At 38.0% G+C, this 22,317-nt stretch overlaps 1 protein-coding gene across 1 annotated transcript in view; it reads right to left on the reverse strand.

Moving 5' to 3' along the window:
* CLHC1 (clathrin heavy chain linker domain containing 1) overlaps nt 1–22,317 on the reverse strand; it is a 55,329-nt gene that overhangs the window by 27,551 nt on the left and 5,461 nt on the right. Inside the window, exons 3-4 of the mRNA XM_080408687.1 lie at nt 1,550–21,965; nt 161–202 (exon numbers count right to left, since the gene is read on the reverse strand). Of these exons, the coding sequence (XP_080264813.1) occupies nt 21,529–21,965 (437 nt within the window). The 3' untranslated portion in view covers nt 161–202; nt 1,550–21,528. The remainder of the gene's footprint in view (nt 1–160; nt 203–1,549; nt 21,966–22,317) is intronic.

Below are 22,317 nucleotides of genomic sequence, written 5' to 3' on the forward strand. Positions count from 1 at the left end.
TCTCTTTTGGGGGATTTTTTACAGTGCCAAACACACAGTGGGAACTGCTTTAAAAGGATACTCAATAAGAGATCAATTCCTCGCAGCAGGAAATGGTTATGCGCTTAAAGATGACGCATGAAGCATTCCTGAGGGAAAGTACAGTGATGGTTCCCAGTACCCTTTGTGTATCCTCCAGCTGGTGTCAGATTTCCAAACCAACCTGCAACAGAAGACAGAAGATATGCTTGGGGAGAGGTATGCATTCCATCACGTGTAGGCCCCAGTGATGCAAGAAGGGAAATATTCCTATTCTGTCCAGGAGGCAAAGATAAACGCATTTCTTTGGTTGGTTCTAGTGCAGGCAGGGGCCAAAGAAGAGGAGCACTGAAAAATGAGTCTTGGGATCTGTGCCTGGTACTGATGCAAATGAAGGTGAAACTATACAAACAGCTACACAATCAGACCATTCATCATTCCTTCATTAGCAGCTTTTCTTTGCAACACCACCACCAAAGAAAAAACCTTCCCTCTTTTTATGAACAACCGAGAGGACTGAAAAGAAAGCCTAATTGGTGAGCATACAGTATGCACACTGTAAGACCATTTGTTACACAAATGAGAAGTCCTGAATCCATAGGTGGTGGTAGTGTAATACAACTTACACAAGCTTTGTAATACAGAAATTTACTGAGTATGTGGTATGGAATCTCAGTTTATGGCAAAACAGTTGCCTGCTAGAACAGAAAAGCTTCCAGCTGCAGTGCTAAGCAGATACAAACTACACTCCAGATTAAATCAAAGACATGTTAGGAAAGGTCAGATTTCCATATTACTTGCAAATCTAATATGCTAGTCTTGCTTACCTACATGAACATAATTACTATCAATGAAAAAATATTAAATTGTTTTAAAATATTTTATATTCCTTTAACAGAATAAAAGTCTTTCATGTTCTATTCCCTTGGACAATCTAAGATTGAGTTTTCATATGTGTGTATTGTACTCTGGGCTCAAAGAATTCCATACTGTACAGCTGCCTGCCACTCCCCATTAAAACAACTTGACTTCAGCTTCTTATAAACCTTTGCATCAAAACTTTCCATGGCATTGGCTGAAAATTTTGGAGGGCTTTTCAGCAAGAAATGATTCAGCTGTTTCCCAGAAATCATCAGAGAGAAAAATACACTGTCATGGTGATATTAAAAAATAAATCTGAAGAGGATTTGGTTTGGGTTTTTTTGTTGTTTTGGGGTTTTTTTTAAATCTTGAAGAGCATATAACTGGTAAGATGTGCATCTTATTGTCCCTGAAATAAATCTACATATAATCCTCAGAAAAATTCTAACTCATATGTACTTTATACAGATTCTTGAATTTGAAGCTACTAAATTTCTAGAGATCCCCATGTCATTTACAAGTCTGTATGCAATCAGACTGTGGAAGCACTACCCACTTGCAGAGTCTGATCTCCAGGGACTCACAAGGACTTTCATCCGTAATTGCTGAACCCAGATGCTAGAAGGCTGGGCACTAAAAATCAGGTCAGGAACCTCCCTGTCCTGCTCACCATAACCTTCTCTTCAGTGCAGCCAGCCTGGAGAAGGTAGCCGTCTGCTTCAGAGTGCACGTGGGGGGGACAGATTGACACAAGGACCTTACAACGGAAACAAGCAGTGGGATAAGATGTCTTGCCTGCACCACAACAGACAGCTGATTCTACCTATTAATATAAAATAAAGCATTGCCAGGTTACCCACAAAGATCACAGATGGGTACTTCGGGCAGCACAGCTTGTTTCTTTATTTCCCCTTTTTGTTCCAATTGTAGTATTTGTAACACTTACTAATGCATCACACTGACTAAACTGTTGATCTGCGGAATAACAGAGCTAGGAAGATTTCTGTGCTCAGTTTCCAATTTTTAACCACAAGGAGACAGGGAGAAAAGCAGAGGCTGTGTGTGCAGCTTGGACTCTTTGGAGGAGTGCCTTCTATCACACTGGGATACTGCTTCTGGACCAACAGAGTAGCACTGATGCAATTCAAAGTATGCTTGCTTGTCAGCTGAAAGAGAGTACCACAGAAGTAAGATTAAATGAAATTAGTATATCAAAAAGAAAGTGCAAAAACACCAATAATGCGTGAAATAAAATAAAGTGATGTGAAGGACTGCTTGAGAAAAAAAAAAACAACAAACAGCAACAGAGATAACATTAAATTCTGCAGAGGCATAAGAAGGAACAAAAGAAACTTAAGACAAAAAGGGATTAAGCCTTTGGAAACAGACCAATAGTCAAGGATTCTTTGGATTTAAGGTCAGCCTTAGCCACTGGCTGCATTGCAGAAATCGTATCTGAGCAGATTAGAATAAATGCAGATTTCAGCATTGTGGTGCCTGAGCCTGAATACTTGCCAGCTCTGTCCTTGATTTGACTTATGCTCAACTCTAGGCCAAGTCTGAATAGCACTTCTTCAAATCATGGCTGATCAATAAGGATCTTTAATGCATGAGCTGCCCTATTATAAAATATACAATACGGATAACTGACAGTGGGAGACAGATGAATTCACAGAAGAAAGCTGAATTTGAATATACAATGCACTATTAACTTATGCGGTGCGTGCTTGTGTGCCTGGATCTTACAGGTAGCTGGTAATATGGATATGCATGTGTTCCCCAGAATCAAGTACTACTACAATAAAGAAGGTAGATGGAAGTTTGATTACAGCTGGAGGTTATCTGAGACAACTGTGCCAGACACAAAAGCCAGAGTAGCTATATAAAGATGACCAGTTCCAGAAATTCACAAGTTGTTCTTCCAAAATATTTTGTCAGTTCAGAGGCAACTAATTCCTTTCAATCTAAAGCTGGGGTTACAAACAAACAAAAATCAAAAGTGGATAAATCAGTTCAGATGAACAGTCCATGATGTTCCTAAAACATACAGAGGTTCAAATGGAAAGTTTTCATTCTAGCTAAAATTAACACATCTGCTATTTGTCAACCTGGATTTATTTCAGATTCGGTTTTTACATGTACCTTTACACGAAAATAAACATGCCTGTAGAACAATTTAAAATGCACAGCTGCTGAACTGGTTCAAGCATGACTCAGAATGAAACATGAACTGCAATGCAGGAAAATATAGTCCTTGCAGTGGGATTTTACAGTCTCGGATCTTGATTTTCCATTATTTACATAGCTCCCGACTTCAAGAAGACTATGCTTAGGCGATGGCTAAAATGCAAGTGACCATATTGGGGCCTAAAAGGACACAAACCAGGATCAGGAACGAAGCAGGGTGCTGAACACTGGGACAGTTTAGTTCGCCTCACCTACAATTTAAGTCTTTGCAAATCAGAATTATATGCAAGGTGCAATGTGCAGTTCTGAGAAAGGGGAACAGTGAGGAACAGTAACTAGCTTATACAAGGCTTCAGATGGCCTGGACGGGTGAAGGCCTGGGGAAACACGTGTCAGTTTGGCCATCTTTATTCTGAATGCTTGTTTTCATCATAAAAAACACAAGCCTTACACAAAGGTAATAGGGCCTTGCACATTTTCCCTGCAGGATCTGCTCATCACCTTGCAAAGTGTGGCACATATGCACAGTGACACCAAAAGCATGTTTTTATAATTCTGTATCATTTCTGTATGTCAACTGTTCTCAAACGCAAAGGATGAGAGATTTATTTATTTCAAGTTTGCTTGTTTTTCCTTTTTTAAGTGAAGCTTACTCACATTTTGTAGATTATTAACAAACAAATTTTCAGGAATAAAATAAAAAAGGTCATAAAGAAAACTAATGAATATTTCTGACAGGTATTTCAACCTTAAAAGATCATTTAGAGAAGACCATTTAGAGAGAAGTCTGGGAGAATAATATGGTCACATTTGCTCTTTGAATTAAGAGGCAGTGCTAAAGCCACATGCAAACATAACCGGATTTAAAACTGGATACCTAATTAAACCCCATAGATTAGATCAAATGAATTAAAACAATTTTTTTTCTCATGCATCTTTCTCAGGAATTTAGTTTAGTAGTACCAACAGAGAGTTACCGCTATTTCAATGCAGTTTCAACATCTCTTCTCAATGGAGAATGGATACAAGACATGACCCCCTTCTACTTCAGTATACCTTCTTGCCTAGTTGCCTGATACTAGTCCAGCCCTTAAAAAATTAGACATTCTACAAAAATAACTAGCCCCGCCTAACATTTGTTATTCATAACTGATAAAGCTTTTCCTGTAGCACATACAACATTTTCCCTAGATTAAACAGGGAAAACCAGACCTAGATAGATAGTTACTGAAGCTGAGATACAACATATATATAGAAACCAAAACAAGTTTTAAATGAGCCCAGCTTGCTTGAAACCCAGAAGCTCTCCAGCTACAGCAATCCTGAAGAGAGTCTGCCATGGGCTAATTTTCCCTGTTTCTGGACAGTCTAGTTCACGGTCAGGCTGAATACCTCTAAGCTACACTGCAATCTCCAGGGCAGACATGTCCTGAGGGAGAGAAACAGTCACTTACTAAAGCCGATACATTCAGTCCACAGTCATCAGTACCATCAGGATTACACTACCTCTTGATTTACTCTTCCTTTTTAAAAGTTTTTTCAGATGCTATGGCTCAAAAATGAAGTAAAAGACCAATACCACAGGTACATCGGTTTCTTTAGTTCAGGGACACTAACTGTGGTGAGCCATTAAAAGCTCTTATCAACAATTTTTTTTTCTTTTTAATCCTTAAGAATAAAAAGGAAATTAGTTATTCTTCAAAAGTCCTTGTGGACAAAGTAATAATGAGTACTGACGGATACTTTTTGTCACTAATACATGCTTGAGAAGCTCTTAGACAATAGCCAAGATGATTTATCTGCAAACAAGATGCCTTTTTGACTGGATGTTAGTCTGCAAGAAGAAACCACTTGTAAAGCAAAGGCACAATATGACAGTCAGAAGGGAAAAAGAGTATTATCTCAGGTGCCTAAGAGCTTGTCATGTGTTAGCACTGCAACAGGAAAGCCTGATAACTCAAGTGCAGCATGAAATGTTTCTGGAAACCAAAACATTTCCATGTACTCCCGTCCCCCATTTCCCTGGATATGGAATAATTTATTATATATTATTTTTTATATATATTATTATATATATCATTAAATATGAGGCATAGTCTTTCTATACTCCTGACAAAAGTTTTTCTCATACAGGGCAAATGGAAATTTCCTTAACAGGCAAAATGAAAGGTTTCCTATTCAGTCAAGAAGTCTGCCAACAGTGATGTCAAAGACAGAATATATACTGGAAATCCAGATTGAAAAAAATTTCTCCTTATTTCTATTGTAAGAAAACTAGAACTGAAATTCAGAAATTAAGCTCATAATGGGATTCACAGAGACCTTCAAACAGCCCCTACATCTGAGAAAAGTTAAGATCCAAATTAAAGCTTTTCTTTCAGGCCCACCTGTGTGCCTGAAGATATCTGCTATACCACATACATAGAATTATCCCCTCCTGAAGCGCAGTAGTTCAGGAAGAAGCATGAACATCTCCCAGGACCACATTCAAAGCAATTGAGAGTGGGTCCTTTCTTGGGGAAGTGAATTCAGCACCTGCCAACACCAATCTCACTTACTGGTAGAACTGCAGCAGCAATTATTGAAACTATCATGCCTATGCTCCTTATATTCAACTTCTACATTAAAACTCCTAATAGTCAGTTATATTACTTGTGACTAAAAATGAGAGTAAGCCAAATGAGTAAAAGCAGCAAAATTACGAACAAATTTCCATTTATAGGTAAACTCTTTTAGAGATTTCAGGTTAAATGAACCACAGATGCAATTTGTTCATAACCATATTGTAAATGACGGAAAGACTGGAAGAGCAGAGCCCATTATCTACCTGTTTATTTTGAATGAACACGGTTTGTCAAAAGAAGAGGATGCTTTTGTCAGTGTGTGTACAATGTCAAGGACAGCAGCGCTTGGCACCTTAGCTAGGCCCTCTTAGTCTATCATGAGAAAAATTAAGATATATTTCTGTTGGATCAACACTGTCTCAGCGCAAGGGAAAGATTTATTCTTCCAGTTTCTTCTAAGATAGGTGCAATTACTATTCTAATTTTACACAGGGGAGAATGCCAACAGAGACAAATCAGGTCACTTAATTAGCAGCCACAGAAACTTGACAGCATAGTTCCAGGTTAAAACTTTGTTCTGTAAGCAAATATATTTATTCAGCGTTTATCTCTGTCTTTATCCCAGGAGACTCATGAGCAGCTCAACAGGTATGTTTGGAAATTGCTGTTTCTCTGTATTCGAGGCTTCAGCAACTGCAAACTGATGTGCCCTGATGCGCCCAACTGGGCAACACAGAGCTATGGCAGTCAGAGCTTCTAAATCGTTAATGTTTTAGACAAGGACATTTTCAGTCACATGCAGTATCAACAAATCCACTGGGGCCCAGCTTCTTACAGATAGTCCAAGCAACATTTATATCCACTGACTTCAGGGGGAGACACACTTAGCACCTCAGGGTGTCATGCCTGGAAACTAAGTTTCATTCTCTCTAGCAGCAAATCTACATTGGTATTTACTGCAGAAAGCTATTACAAGGGTTGCATAATGCTAGTAGAGTGCTGTGAGCATGAAATATGCCTTGTATCATTAAATATGTGACAGATGTACCTGCAGAGAACTCATTAATTCTAATTTCTATTCCTGTTAGTCTAGAAATATTAGCATATAATTGTTAGTTTCTAAAATATTCTGGCAAACTTTTTTTAACTGAAAAACTGTGTCAGCATTTATTTTGGAATATCAGATGAAGTCTGTTCTCTTGTATGCCCCTCAAGTAATGTGCTACAATAACCTCAATTACCTAACAGGAAATGTTAAGGCCTCAGCAAGAAGCCTTTCTGCAAGCCTTTAAGTAGGAACTGTGAAATTTCTTCTCACTAAACCTAAATGAAGAAACCTTCAGTATGACAAGAAAATTCAGAACGGACTATTTTGAAAATGAAAACCAAAACCAATGCATGTGCAATACACAAACTGTATGGCAATACTAAATGTATTTTGAGATTGCATTGCAGTGTCTATCATGGAGCAAAAAGGCTGAGTGAAGCAGCAGCCAGCAGTAGCATGCTGTAGGCACATTGTTAGCTGTAACTGCAGTCTGATATAAAGGAATCCAAAGGAATTGCACATCTTCCTCCCCAAAGAGTATGCAAGTTGAAGAAATACTGAATTTATCTCTTCTGTTGTTTTCTTTTTCCCCTGGAAGTCTCAAGATCATTCTACACACATTCTATACAAAAATCAAAGCCTGGAAGTAGTATCAGACTAACCGATAGCTGTATACAAAAGCCCTGTAAAAATGAACACATCCATCTTAGTGACAGAAACCACTCACATTCACAAACACTGCTTCCCTAGTAAGAAAGGGGAAGACCACATGTTGTTCGGTACAATAGCATATGGGGACCAGGATTTTATTGTATGTTTCCCCAAACTGCAGCTTTGGAGACAAAATCTTTTATCAGCTTAGACCTCTCAGGCTGCCTCTTTAGCATCTGGTGACTTGAAAGCCTGACAAAGGAAAAATTCATTTAACCAGAAAGATACCAAAAGATGGATGTGCAAACAAAGCACAGCAGTATCTCTGCAAACAATGCATAAGAATATCAACTGTGTATGAGAAACTAGACTATGAAAAAGAAACATAGCTTCAACTCTTTCATAATGCTTAAAACACAGAGGTTTGCAGCAATTACAACTGCAGCCAATAGCAGAGTTGAAAGCAAACATACTGGCCAATAGATCTTTGCTGGAAATAAGCTCTTTTATTATTCTGGGAGGAAGTTAAAGAGAAGAGAAATGCATGAAATCAGTATGTGAGAATGTAAATACTTGCATAGCATGGTATCACAAGTGTGGACAAGAGCAATCACGATGTGGTTTAGCTGAGCTGTTTCCCACAGCATGCAATTACCTGATTAAAGGTGATATAACCACCCATGTACACAGAGGGGATGAACCAAATCTGCATAGGCAAATCGGGGCAAATTCCCCTCTCTGCTTACTTATGCGTACCTCATTTCTGATTGATTATTTTTTATTTCATTGTACTGTTAACCTAGAATACAGATCTGTCTTACTGAAGCTGAGGGTTGTGTTTGTTTATGGAATAATACGATCAAACACTCTGCAGCAGGGTGCCTCTTCTAGTTACTCCAAAAGCACCTGCTACTCCAAGTGTCTTACAAGGTTTTTCTTCCAAGTATGCAGAGTGAGTTGCAATATTTTGCATAGGATCTGAGATGTTTTATTGCTTCAGTTTTTCTTTTAATTCCTACTAAATATTCACAGACTGCACATCTACCTCAGACTACTTTTTGTTTCAGCTGTTTTTTAAATCAGCACAGTGTGGCTGGCATCTTATCATGAACAAGAGTTCCCTGTCTGCTTAAGATTTTCAGGCAGATTCCTACAGCATCTTGCACGCTGCAATTTCATAGGAACTCAGAGTCCCAACTGAGTAGGATGAAAGTCTTTGAGACCTGTTTCTAAGCAATACTGTAACTCTTAAGCCTCTAATAATACTTGTATTTTGAAAAACCAAACGAAATTTGGTTTCTTAACTAGTATCTGGGGGGAGGGAAGGGCATTTTCTGTGAAACAGATCATGGTGCATAAGCAAACAGCCTAGTGCATTTCTGAACAACTGCTAAGTATGGAAGCAGGCATTATGAAAGGATAACATACATTAAAGTGTAGCACAGCTGAGAAAATGTTTTTGACAAGTCTGCGTGATAAACTTCTGTACATTTTCTTTGTGCTATCCTGAACTATACTGAGAATTATAAGGAGCACTTTTAAAAGAGTACATACGGGAGAAAAGAGACAAGTAAAGGGTCAATTAGTTTGACAGAAGCCATGGAATAAACAGACATTATATACACCAATTTTATACTTTCAATCCAATATGGAACTTCAGTAGAACAGTGATACACAATTTATGCTACATATTAAACATACATAGATAGTTAACATAATACATGCTACAATACATTGACAACAACATATTTTAAGCAACTAATATTCTGTGTACTATGCAGGATTTTATCTGTAGGACTAATGAAGGGTATTCATGCTACTCTGTCACAGTAAAGCTATTAGTATAAATGGGACCAACTCTTAGTGTCACAGACAGCATAATGCTAAAAGGTTTAATAGGCTATTTGGCAGGAGACAGACAGAATAGATTCAGCTGCTAAAATTGTGACACTGACATTCTGCCCTTCGTTACCAGTGTTCTTATCTTTCCCCATAGAAAAATAAGTGCTGGATGGTGCAAGCTGCTGGTCTGTTGGTTTCTAGTTAGGCTGCACTACAATAGCCCTGCTTCACAAAGAGCAATTTATTTCACAGGAATATTTGTAATCTGTTGCTATTAAAGGTTTAATCAAATATAGCTTTAGGGCACTAATTAACACATAATAATTACATGCTCTAACTATCCTCCACACCCAACACCTAGAAAATACACAAAAATAAATAAAAACGGGTGCAGAAAGAACATACATGTACTAGCCTCACCTCCTTCCCATTGAATTCAGCATTCAATTCTACATAATAGTTATGAAATTATCAGGCAGAGAACACTGCCCTAGAGAATAAATTGCCTAAAAGTAAAATTCTGTGTCTTGAAAAGTAGGAATTACACAAGAGTTTTAGTATTAATTTATGTATCACAGTTTTATTGCCAGTCTTACTGACATTTTGAGGCATATGGAATACATCAGGGAAAGGATATCTGAAGAGAATTGTGAAGACACATGTGGAATACCCTGAAACAGTTAAAAAGACAGACTAGGGGGACAGGCCAAAAGCAAGCACCAGCAAGAAAAAAGCTGTGCATTAGAAAAAATGCCAATATAAAAACTGTGCTTTTCCAAACCCGAAAACGGCCAGGCATTTTTTTGCATCCTTCACAATTAATAGGCCAGAGCACTGCTCCTGGAGTTCTCAACTCCCTCAAGAATGCTTATCTAATCCACTTTTTAATCCCTCTGTGAGCTTCAACTGAGTGCTGAGAGCAAGAGAAGAAAGCTCCCACATCTAGGTGTCCTATCTTACTCTCTCCGATATTTATGAGAGTAAAGAAATGCTTGAACATATGTTGCAGAGCATGACTAAGCAAAAAAAAATCATTCCTGACATACCATCACCATTACACCCACCCCAGCAATTATTTATTTGCAATTAACTGGTCTTCTGCAAGGCTTTATAAGGGTTTTATTTACCATATGCATTTGTTTCACACATGTCACTACTTTTGAAGTGAAGCCACATCTGGAACGGGATTTTTTTTTCTTCCTGCCATGGGCATTATCCTCTAGAATCCTGCAGTGCTTCTCTTCCCCTGTCACTAGCGTTACAAAGCCACTTCTTGCCACAACCAACCTCCAGACGGTTTCGGTTCTTACACGTAGCAATGGGTGGCTGTTGATTGATGCATGACTTGTTGTTCTATGAATTAATTTAGGAAGACATATTATGTGGGGCTTCTGAAGAGGGGCATGTAAGAAAATGGTCAGGTAATACACCAAAGCAAACGATACTGGGTGACAGTGGCTCAATATTCGTGGGCGCCATCTGCCGGCATTTTATTAATTACTGACACCTCTAATGACATCAAATGCCCACATCAAAGAAAGGCATTTTCTCTTCCAGAAGTGGAAGTATGTTCACCTGTAGCTTCTGGCAAAGGTCTGGAACACAGATCTTTCTAGCTTTCCTCCAGTCCCACTCATGGCAGCTAAAGGTGGGCCGGGAAAGCCCACGCAGCACAGGACACAAGTCCTCCGTCAGGTAGAAAAACTAGGTAGCTCCTTAGCCTTTCATTACAAGCCTATGACTTGCAGCCAACCACCCCTGTCTCTTACACTGTTGCACTAGAGGACAAAATTCAGCAATGTCAATCTCTGTGCTCAGACATTTCCTACCACCACTAGCAAATCATCGCAGCAGCTGAATATGACTCTTTGTCCAAGCTACTAAAACCTACAGTATATTCTATTTACACTGCTGTTGTTAACTCACTATACATCACACACATTTAGACAACAGCTGATCCTAAGCCACAAAATGTTGGTCTTGGCTATGAATATGACTCAAAGTTTGCAGTCATTCTGACCAGCAGTGAAGACTCTGATTCAGCCTCTTAATAAGAGCTAGAAGTGTGTATTGTGCCAAGATGTGGACCCAAAACCCTGAATCCCCATTTCATGTAACTCAGAAACACAGATGTAAAATGCCAGTTCACGCCTATTCCTAGTCTAGATGTATTTTCTCTTTGCAGACAATGGCACCACACACTGTTCTAGAAAGAACAAACTGTTGTTTGTAGAAGTCTCTGTCATTCAAAACCCCACAGAATAAATACCTCTAAGAGTCAGATATTCCTATTAGGCTCAAGAGAATTAGGCATTATTCATGTGTGACAAACAGAATCTAAATTTACAAGTGCATGAATCAAGAAGGGAATTTCCAGAAGCATTTTAGAATGAGAAGACTGTTTAGCTGTCCCTCTTCAAACAAACCTTCTGTCACATGTAGGCTCTGCAATGAGGAAGAAATCCACCTCTAAAATTCTCTGCCAATGACACAAAACTCAATTTGGAATCATTAGCTGATGAAAAATACAAACCTGTTCCTACAACCACAGCTATGAAGACAAATTGAGTATACTCACTGATTGAAAATTAGAAGTATTTTTAATAGCTGGGCTTAGCAGAAGCAACTGTACAACTATTAAGACCTGTCATACATTTTTTTTGTTGAAGGATCAACCCTAAGAATAACTAAAAAACACCACTCTAAGTATCTCAATGCACAGAGGTTTTAGACATGTGCAACTAATGATGGATGTATAAATCCTTACACATAAGAATATTTATGCCCATACTTGGTGCAGAAGGAAAATTCTGAATATAACCTCCTTATTCAAATATTCCACAAGCAGCTGCCAGTTTTTGATCGCACACTTCAAATCCCAGCCTGGAATACAACTGTTGGGATGCAAATTCAGGCAGCATTACTTGTCTGAGTCAGATACAGACCTGCTGCAAACGTAGGTAAAGCAGTGCTGGTTCTGCTGCATATGACACAGCATGCCAATTCTGCATCACCCCTGTTCACAAAGAACATTTATTAAATCACCAGTTGCCTTTCTGGTCCTCTATCCAATCCAGTTTCAAATATCCTAAAGAACAAAACCATATTCTCCCTTAAATAACACTTCCATAATACACTGTTAAGAAATACCTCCTCACAATCAGAATATTTTTATCTTTTCTGAATTTTTTGATTTCAATACTGATATGACTGTAAAAAAATGCATTTTTTCTTTGGGCTTCTATATCTCCTTCTACTGAAAAGCTCAGTGAAAAGAAAGTACACACACGCACAAAAAATAAAAAAAAAAAGACTCCCTATAGGAACTAAAACTATAGGAATTAAAAATGAAAGGCATAAAAGTTATACATCCATCAGCTGAAGGGCCACTGGATGACAGTCTTTTCTATAAGAAAAATAAAGATATGTCTGTCTTCTGACATTCCCTCAATCTTTTTTTATGAATTCATGGTTGCTTTCTTAAGCACAGCCTGCTGTTTACCCAGAAACATCTGCATTATCTCTGTTTCTCAGCTCAAAGATTGCCTGCGCTTCCTTAAATTTCTGTATCTTCTATCCTCTCCTAGGGTTCTCTCCTGTTCTGTTATTTCTGCTGTCTGAAAGTTCAGAAACAATATTAAACTTTCCTCTTATCTTTCCTCCTTCCTCACTTCCATATGGATCTCCTCTTTCAGCTTTCCTTTCCACATTCTCCTTTCTGTGCAGCTTTGTCATCCCTATATGCAACATAGTCTCTCTCCATTCTTCCTTTTCAGGAGCCATCAACCTTTCAGTGATAAAAAGGGTAACAATACAAAAGCAACTATTGTACCTGATGACATAAACATACATTTTTGTGGAATAATATTGCACATTCACGCTACAAAGTTGCAGCTTTCCAACAAATGTGAGATCCTGATGCTCTGCTATAAGACATTGAACAACAATTAAATGCCTTGGATTACTAAAGTACCTTGGATTCCTAGCACAGAATCACCACCCCTTTCACCAGCTCTCATCTCCTGTTCTTTCCATACTGCTCATTACAGAGTTCTTCACTTCACCTTCCAGGTGACTCTTAACTCGTTTCTCTTCCCCTTCTGATATCTTTCCACTTACCTTACCACTTCCCACCCTGATCTAATGAAATATATTTATTCCTCTTCTGGATTCTAAACTCTACATCTCATTCCAAAGTATTCCCGCTACCAGGACCGATACAAATTGACCCAGCTGTTCTTTTCAAGCGATGAACTCCAAATGAGGAGGCAAGAGTAAAAACTTTAATGAATATTTGTTCCGAAGCAGTAGCAAAACCACTTCCATCAGCATACTGTGGCTTTTGAGAGTGCTACACAGACCAGCCCAAACAGTGTTAACATGTCTGTTAACATCGTTCTGCTGCTGCCATCTCTACCTATTTTAATGGAAAAATGTACAGGAGTAGGTTATGATTTCTATTACCATGCTGCACAAGAGCCCCAGATATAAACAAGACTTCATTTGCAGGGTACTATATGTAGAACAAAACACAACCAGTGCTCTGAAAAATTTCCTAAGATGAGAGACAACACATGTACATTTTCTACAAGGGAAGTAATGAGATAATGATGGCCAACACAATACACTTCCAATCAAGATTTTTGTAGCCATAGCTACAAATATGTAAGAATTTATATCAGAATTTTCCAAAAATGACTACAAAACCAAACAGGTTGATCCAAACAGTATCATTCATCACAATTACAAAGAAAAATCTAGTTGTCGATAGACACTTTGACTGCAACGCAACTATTGAAAGACTACAATGCTGCTTCTTCAAATGGACTGCGTCAGATATAATGTAAAGCTTTTTTGCACCAAAAAGCTAACATAGAACAGCAATAAAATGTACGTGAAGGAAACCCCGGATCCTTCATAAGATGTGATAAAAGCAAACATTAGTTCAGCCAATAAGTATTAATTCATTGGAAATCAAAATTGCAAAGACAGAATGCAGTAATAGCTAGAGTATTCATGCTCTGCTACCGATGAAATAAAAAATAATAGCTATTAAAACAAAAAATAATGAAGAAGCAATGTTTAGAACTAAGAAACAAGTTTCTTTTTCAAGTAACAAGTCCTCATATTTAACAGCTTTGATAATGGTATCAGTACTGCAAATGCACTTATAGAAACACTAATGAAAAGTGTGTGGAGTGAGTTTTTTTAATTTATTTTATTTTCTCTGCTCCTAAAAAAGGATGATCACAGACACCATCTTGACAAGCCTGTTACCGAAAAACTTCACATGGCAAGAGCCCCAAGACACATACCATGATTTCCTGAGAGCTAAAAGGTAGAAGATGCCCTGAGTGTTGACAACAGCTCCTAGGGGTCCTGTTGGTCCTCTGAAGGATGTGTGTGCCAGAGCAGCTTTGCTGTTGGACTATCACAAACTTCAGCTAGATCAGATGCCTCACACCACATTTACCAGATAAAGCCACCTAAATGACTCCCTAAGAATGCTGTTCCAGTGTACAGAAGGATATTAACACTACCCAACATCATGTACCTCATTCAATCTGCTCACCTCCTGCAAAAACCAAGAGGGAAAGAAACTACTCCAGATGGGAAATTTAGGAAGAAGCTTAACTGAAGTACTTCGAAGCAGTCTCTGGCACCACCGTCTATGCAACAAGGGCAAATATCTTCTCCAAGACACGAATCAATGTTCTCGCTCCTCTTTCCTCCATCCTTTCTATAGCCCCTGGGAAATCTCCCTCCTCCCACTCCTTACAGTTTCCTTCTGTGCTTTTTTGCGGCTGAATGATCTTGTTGCCTGAGCAACTGCAGCTGAAGGGGAGCAGGGAGCAGGTTCTGGCCTAGTTGTGTGCTATAGGCAACAGCACTGCATTCTGACCCTGTGACACACAACAGCGATGGTAGCAGCCTCAGGAAATTAGCAGTTCAGGTGAGTTAGGTGCCTTGAGTTGGGTGTAACCTTCTTACCAGGTGCTGGGGATTTTGCAGCCACCCTATATTTTTGTTCAAGCACGAATAAAATAAACTAACACGCAAGACTGTCAAACAAGTAGTTATCTAGCTCATCCACACACCCAGATTATATTCACAAAGCAGCCACACCTCAATTCTGGTCCTAATAAAACTCACAAGTACAAATTAACTAGTAATTAATCTCTAAAATCAGAATTATCTGCTCTAGAAATTTCAGATTATTACCACGTGTCTCTCTCTCCCTTTGCTCTTTTCATTGTGTATTTTAGAATTCAGAAAAGTAACCAGAACAAAACTACCTATCAATGACCTTTCCAATCCACTTCAGTACTTATATTTTGCTTTCTTTTCATCTTTGCTGTCTGTCTCTTGGTATTTGAACAATAAGTGGTAAAATGAGAACGCAGACTCAGTGCTATCACTGTACAAGAAAGAATAATCTCTGCAAGATATCCAGCAGAGACTTCTTTTCTAATATTGTTTTATTGGAAAAAAATCCTTTTATTTTTAAAAAAATAGAATTCTGTTTATAAGGTTTTGTGTTGCTACAGTATATGAAACACTACGGGTTGCCCCCCTGCTCCCATGATGGTTTATGATCAAAATGGTTGTAACTGACTACTTGCTAGTCTGCTGATTGCAGGAGGGAGGGCTCTGCAGCTCTTTCTGCATTTGAGCAAACCATCACTGTGAACATAAAGCATGGAATAGTCTGCGTCAATACTTCTTAACAGATATTAGGACCAGTCTTGTTAAAATAAACCAAAAAACATCAGGGATTGCAGACCTGAATGAGTGTAGCTGCTATGACACTTCACTTTTTTCATATTATTTAGTTTTTACTTCTGAAGCAGAAATGTAGTTAGTTAAAAGTTTCAGTTACATCAGGGGTTAATGGTGAGTTACTGGAAAATGACTTGACCTTTTAAATTTCATATCAATGTGAGCTTCATTCAAAATTAATTTACTCCAGCTTATCAAACCTGCCTTCAGCAGCTGCATGCTTGCTAATTCTGTCCCCTGTACTGTATTTATAGCATTTTTTAATTTAGTTTTTGGACTATGTTTATTTTTGTTGAGCATAAAATAGAGAACAACTGGAGTTTAAGCTTGACAGAATCTAACCACAAAAGCTCAGAAACTAATAATTCATTTTTTGCTCTATTATCTTCAGAGATAACCTACTTCCATTTTCAGCTATTCAGCAGAATAGTCAGGGTGAATATCACTGGAGCAAAACACCGTCCAGATTTTATGTCTTACTAAATTCAGTGAAAAGTTTTAATTAATGAAGTCTGGAGCACTATGACTAGATAGCAGATTCCATCAATTCATTTGGAATAAAACTATCAGGATTTCTCAGAAGTATCTGGAAGTTTCAAAACCACCTGTCAAAACAATGTTAGTACATCTAGGACATAAGTAATTTTGCTTCAGAGAGCTTAGATCATTGGTCAGGTACATCCAGTGCTGCCTCTTCAATAGCTCCTTCCGACTAATGGCTTCAACAAATGATGCAAATTAGCTGACTGTATATACAGCTTTCAAAAACAGAAGGGAGGCTCACAGAGTCATAAAATTTAGGGACAGAAAAGGCATATGGCCAAACATCCTTAGTGTGACTCATGGATTTCAATGGGATTACAGAAGGATGGAAATAGACCACATTTACCATATTAGGTCATCATGCAAATATTATTAATCTTCTGCCAGTGAAAGATTGCTTCCTACCATTCTGTGATTTAACGTATGAGGATAACTGGCCCACAAGGATACAAGACAGCTAGAAGAAAAAAAGTGAAATAATGGGAAGAGCCTCAAGAAACAACATAAAATATTTTAAAATTGAGCATCCTAATTTTCCCTAAAAGGTCTTAATGGGTATCACTGGTGGATTCTTACCAGTACAACTCTTACTCAATATCATTTATCTATTTATCAATACAAACTCTTTTGTAGTGATGACCCTCTACCTGTGATTTGCACTTTGTGAAAGCTGTATCACAAAATTTTATTTTGCTTTTGATAACTTCAGAAAACCTAACTCTCATATCACGTAAGAGTTTTGTGATTAAAGCATGCAAAAGGCTATGTTATGGCTATCTCCTCTCCATAAAACTTGCCAGAGTAACATAAAAAATCCCATCTCACAAAGACAAGAATGCAATAAAAATAGTATTATCATTTCTTTAAGCTCTAATGAAATTTCTCAGGGCAGATGGAGCAAAACCATCTTCTATGTGTTAACAGCACTCACCTAGGAAGTGGATCTTGGATGGGCTGGGCTTTGTACTTTTTCCAGTAAATAAAAAAAAATAATTTAAAGACAGAAAATGAACAATGAATTAATTTTAAGACAGAAGAATTCCACACAGCACAGTCCTTCTTCAGGTAAGTGTCCTGGGCACTAGGCTACATAACTAACCTCACCTTTCCTCTCATTTCAGTATCTTTAATTTCCCATTCAGCACCTATCTTGTAAGAACCTGATCTCTTCATTAAATCAAGGTATAAATCTGTGGCTGACCTTTGTGAAGTTTGCATTTGAAGGAGGTAACTGCAGCACACCAGTAAAGGTAGGAATTAAGTCCTAGCTAGTCAAAGCTTGGAAATAATAAATTACCTAGGACCATGATGCTGTGTACCTGTAAATTTTGTTCATTCTTGAAGTATCTTTAAAACTCACAACCACTTTATTATATTTTGACCAACTGTTTTATCCAAGTCAAAGTCTGTCAAACACTGAGAAAATGATAATTTCTGAGTTTGATTAATAAATAAAGAGAAAAAAGAAATGTAAGTACTGCCAGTACCCTAAATGTTTCAGAATCTCTCTTACCAGCGAGGTGATGAGACAGCTCTACTACTTCGTCTGTGAAACTGGGTAACTCTTCTTCAAAATAATGTCTGAGTCTGGGGACACAAATTTTTGTAAGGAACGGATTTTTAAACTTGCTTAGACATTTACAGATGTTTCTAGCTTTTTGAAATTCCATCTCTATATGCAACTTCGAGTGTTTGAATATTATTAAAATATTACTTGGCTTTTATGGACATTTGGGTAAAAGTATATTGTCACCTTGCAAAACAGAATTTTTAAGAGTTTGTACAAGATGAAGAGACTGAAAATTCTTGAGGTTGCTGAATAAATCACACAGGTCTAAATAGCTCTCAATTCCAACAGATGATTAGCAACTGACTCTTGGGGTGGGAGACACCAAGTTCTTCAGAACGAAAATAAGGTATAATAAAGCAACACCAGTATAGTCCTCCCCAGTAACAGTTGTGGTTGCTTTCAAAGTGACACTGCACTTGCATTGTTTTTCTTGTGTAGCATGATTTCTAAAACTTCCAGAGAATGCTCAGTATGAAACAGCTAGCTAGTAAATAAGCCAACTAAAGGAGCACGTACCTCAGGCCTGCCATTTGACCATGTATCCTTGCTAGAAATCACTTCTGCAGAGTAAAAATAGCTATAAAGAAAAAGAATAAAACTTTGTTGTTCAGCCCATCACTATCCTGTTCAATTTAACAAGCACCTTCATTTTTCAGCTGCTGCAAATATTAAACAAAAACCATGAAATCACTCTGGGGAGTATCACAGTTACATCTGCACTGCTTCCTTGTATGTTGTCAGCTTTTGTGCAGTACGATGTCAAGGATATTTTCATTGTTTTCACCCTTTTGGTCAAAATCCAACGTATGTTATGCTGTAAACAGAGTTACAATATATACAGTGTATCTGAGGTCAAACACCCCGTCTTATTTTATAATCAGTGTGACAACTAATCAGATAATGATCTTTTGTCAGTCATTATATAAAAGAAATAGCACCATTAAAATTAATATATATCCACCAGAATAAAATTAAATTAGAAAATTGAACCTTAAGTTTCAGTAGGCATAGCAATGTATAATAATAAATCCATTTTCATCTAGCATGGACTCTCCATTTTTCTATAAAGGGATGTTACTACTTCTGAGAGTTTACATCTGCTCTCTTTTCCCAGCACACAAAATATATTTGGCCATTCTTTCTGATCCCTTACTTATGCCTGGTATTTAATTATACTTCAGATTTGAACTTTACAATGCAGGCTGGTAACAAGTAAAATTCTAGAACTTCATAACTAAATTAAGTTACGTAAGTGGGAAACAAAATGGCTATCGACCTCTGCATTCATCATGTGTGATGATACCAGACTCTGGAAAGCTCTCCTATGGAATTCAACTGCTCCGCATTTCATAATCAAAAAGTGCAGACATCTGTGGTCACTCAGGTGGTGTCAAGCTGAGTTAAGGAAAAGATCAGGTGTCAGTTAATGAATGTTCTAGTTCTGCTACAGAAATAACAGTCTGGACAGCTAAAACAATCTCAATTTGGAAAAAAAACATTTTGTGCTCCTCATGTTTCTTATAAAACCAGTCTTCAAAGTATACTAGCCTGTATTCGTAAAAAGCATGCAATACTTCCCCCTCCCCCCCCCCCCCCCCAGTCATAAGCACTTGCTTGGGGCTCTATTCTGTAGATGTGCTGTGTTCAGAAAGCCCACAGAAGCCACTAGCACTGACCTTTCACCTGACTGCTCTTGAGTATCTGCATTAGCATATATGTTCATAATGGCAGGACTACATTAATTTCAGTAACATGAATCACAAAAAACACTAAAAGGGAAAAGTACGTTCTTAATTTGTGGTCCATTCTCAGTAATTCTGGGAAAATGTACTTAAACATCAGCCAAAATTCAGCTACAATGATATGTAAAGTAGACATCACCTAAGTCATTTATTCATGAATATGTTCTTTAAACTGATGCTTTAATAAGTATTTTAAATCCCTATTCTCACATTCTTTTGACAGTATCACCTCTTTCTCCCCCCTCTCCTGCAAACAGGCTTGTATCAACTGCCCTTTGGCTTTTAAAAATGCTAGAAATTCCTTTTCAGCATAGCAGATGGAGTACAGAAAATGCTGCAGCAGATTAAAAAAAAAAACAACCTAGGAAAAGATGTGTTCAACTAAGACAGCAACAGCATCCTGGCAAAGCCCTACTTCCCAGGGTCGCAGAACTTAACTTTTTCTACAGCACTGAACTCACTTCAATTGCCACTAAACTGGCCAGTCTTTGATAGATTTGAACCACTCTTGAGGTAGAAATTCTAATGCTCCCTACAAGGAGTGTATCCTTAATAAAATTTACATAAATTGCAAGATCTTCTGAGCAGTATTAATTTGCAAACATTTGGAAACACACTACTAAGTGGTAGGCATTACTAGAAAAAAATACTTAACACTAACTTATTTAAGAAAATATCTCTAGGTTTGCATATTTAAACAAGGGTTATATTTAGAGGACATATTATTCTTCATGTTGTAAACTAAACTTGCACACCTTTCCCTGTTCCTCATGCACAAAATACTTCAAGTATCTGTAGACTTGTAAGACTTGTAATTCTTCTCTCTTCAAGAAAGCTCTCTTGTGAATCCTAACTGCAGATTTATCTGTATAATAAGTGTGGCCCAGCAGGCCTTAAAAAGTGCCAAAATAAAACAGCAGTAGTTATATCTAGATTAATTATAGAGATATCTGTTATTTGGGAACATGTAGCAGAGTGAAAACAGCAAATGACATTCAGCATTCTTCCTGTTTATACTGGCTGTAGGCTGAAAGCTAAAAAGAGGCTCTGCCAACATGCACCCAGTGAATCTGCCGGCGTATGACTGCAGTTGGACACCTTCCTTTCCCTAAGGCTGAATTACCCATCTCTTAACAATCAGTCTAAGCTAAGTTCCTGTACTGGCTCTTACAGTGTAATATGTTTTACACAATTCCCACAGCAATCCAAGGATCAGGTGGATGCATGTAACCATGAAGCCTCAATTTGTTCCAAGTAGACTTTGTGGTATTTTGGCAGGCAGGATTTGTTAGATTATCTTGATAATCTAACTTGCACTATGACTCCAGTAATGGCCTATCAGGAAAAAAACAAAAATACCAAGGCATCAGAGTATGCCTTCACTGCACTCCCTTTGCCCAGCTCTCTCAGAACAATGATCCACTCAGGCCAGTTTCTCCTATCCACGCTGATTCTAAACCCTGTGCAGTATCTCTCTCCACTACTATACTAAAGGCCAGACACTAGGTACTGAAGCTGAGAACAGGATGTAAAGTATATGCATACCATTACCATACCATTCCAGAGTACAACATGATGACCGTCTTCTACACCAAGAATATATTTTCAGTTAAACAAAAAACCAACCCGCACACATTCTCACACAGACATATTAAAAGGGACAGATAACTGATATTTGATGGTAAAATAATTCTCAGCACTGCTCTTTAGCATGCTCGGTGTTTACTGTGGTTCGCGCAGAGCTAAAAGGATTCTTCTCTTGACCGCTCTAAGAGCTCCCTCTGTTGTTACACAGAAGTACCACCGGAAGACATGTCCCATTATCCTCGCACCTTTTTCACCTTCAAGTGGCAAATCTTCAAACACTCTGTCCTGATAGGTGAGAATCAACACGATTTTCTCAGATAACTTTTCATGCTTATTTTCTGCACAGGAGACTGCTATCTTATTCCAGTCTTCCAAAGTACAGATGGTATCATTTAGAATAATCTGTCCCAACGCATCTAAGAAAAAAACAACCATATGTAAAGATCCTGCATTTGCCCTAGTAAGCTTTGTACTATTCATATTAAGCACGTCACACAAATCATTCACTGTTTTTCCAGATGGATTACAAGTCTTAAAACTGAGTTTAAAAAAAAAAAAAAAGCTGATGAAATTAAAGATCCACAAGAAAAACAGCGTTTATTTTAATTTAAAAAACTTAAAGGCCAAAATCCCCAATTGCACTCAAAATCACTTCTGAAACCCCCATGAGCAATAGAATGACAGGGGAGTTGCAGGCACTGAAGCTACAGGCAGTTTATTGGGCCAAGACACAATAAGCACAATAGACGCAAATAACCATCCATGGACAAAGAAAACCTCATTTTCAGAAGTATAATCTTTAAATTTAAGTACTTTCTTAGCTAAGTCCAGGCAGGTAAATATTAATTTGTCTGCACACTAGTTTTTCAGGACCTGGCACTTGCTGCCCATGTGGTTTGTTGCAGCTGTCTGCCCTCGATTTGA

The sequence above is a fragment of the Falco punctatus genome (genome assembly GCF_963210335.1).
Source record: "Falco punctatus genome assembly, chromosome: 12".
NCBI classification, from domain to species: domain Eukaryota; kingdom Metazoa; phylum Chordata; class Aves; order Falconiformes; family Falconidae; genus Falco; species Falco punctatus.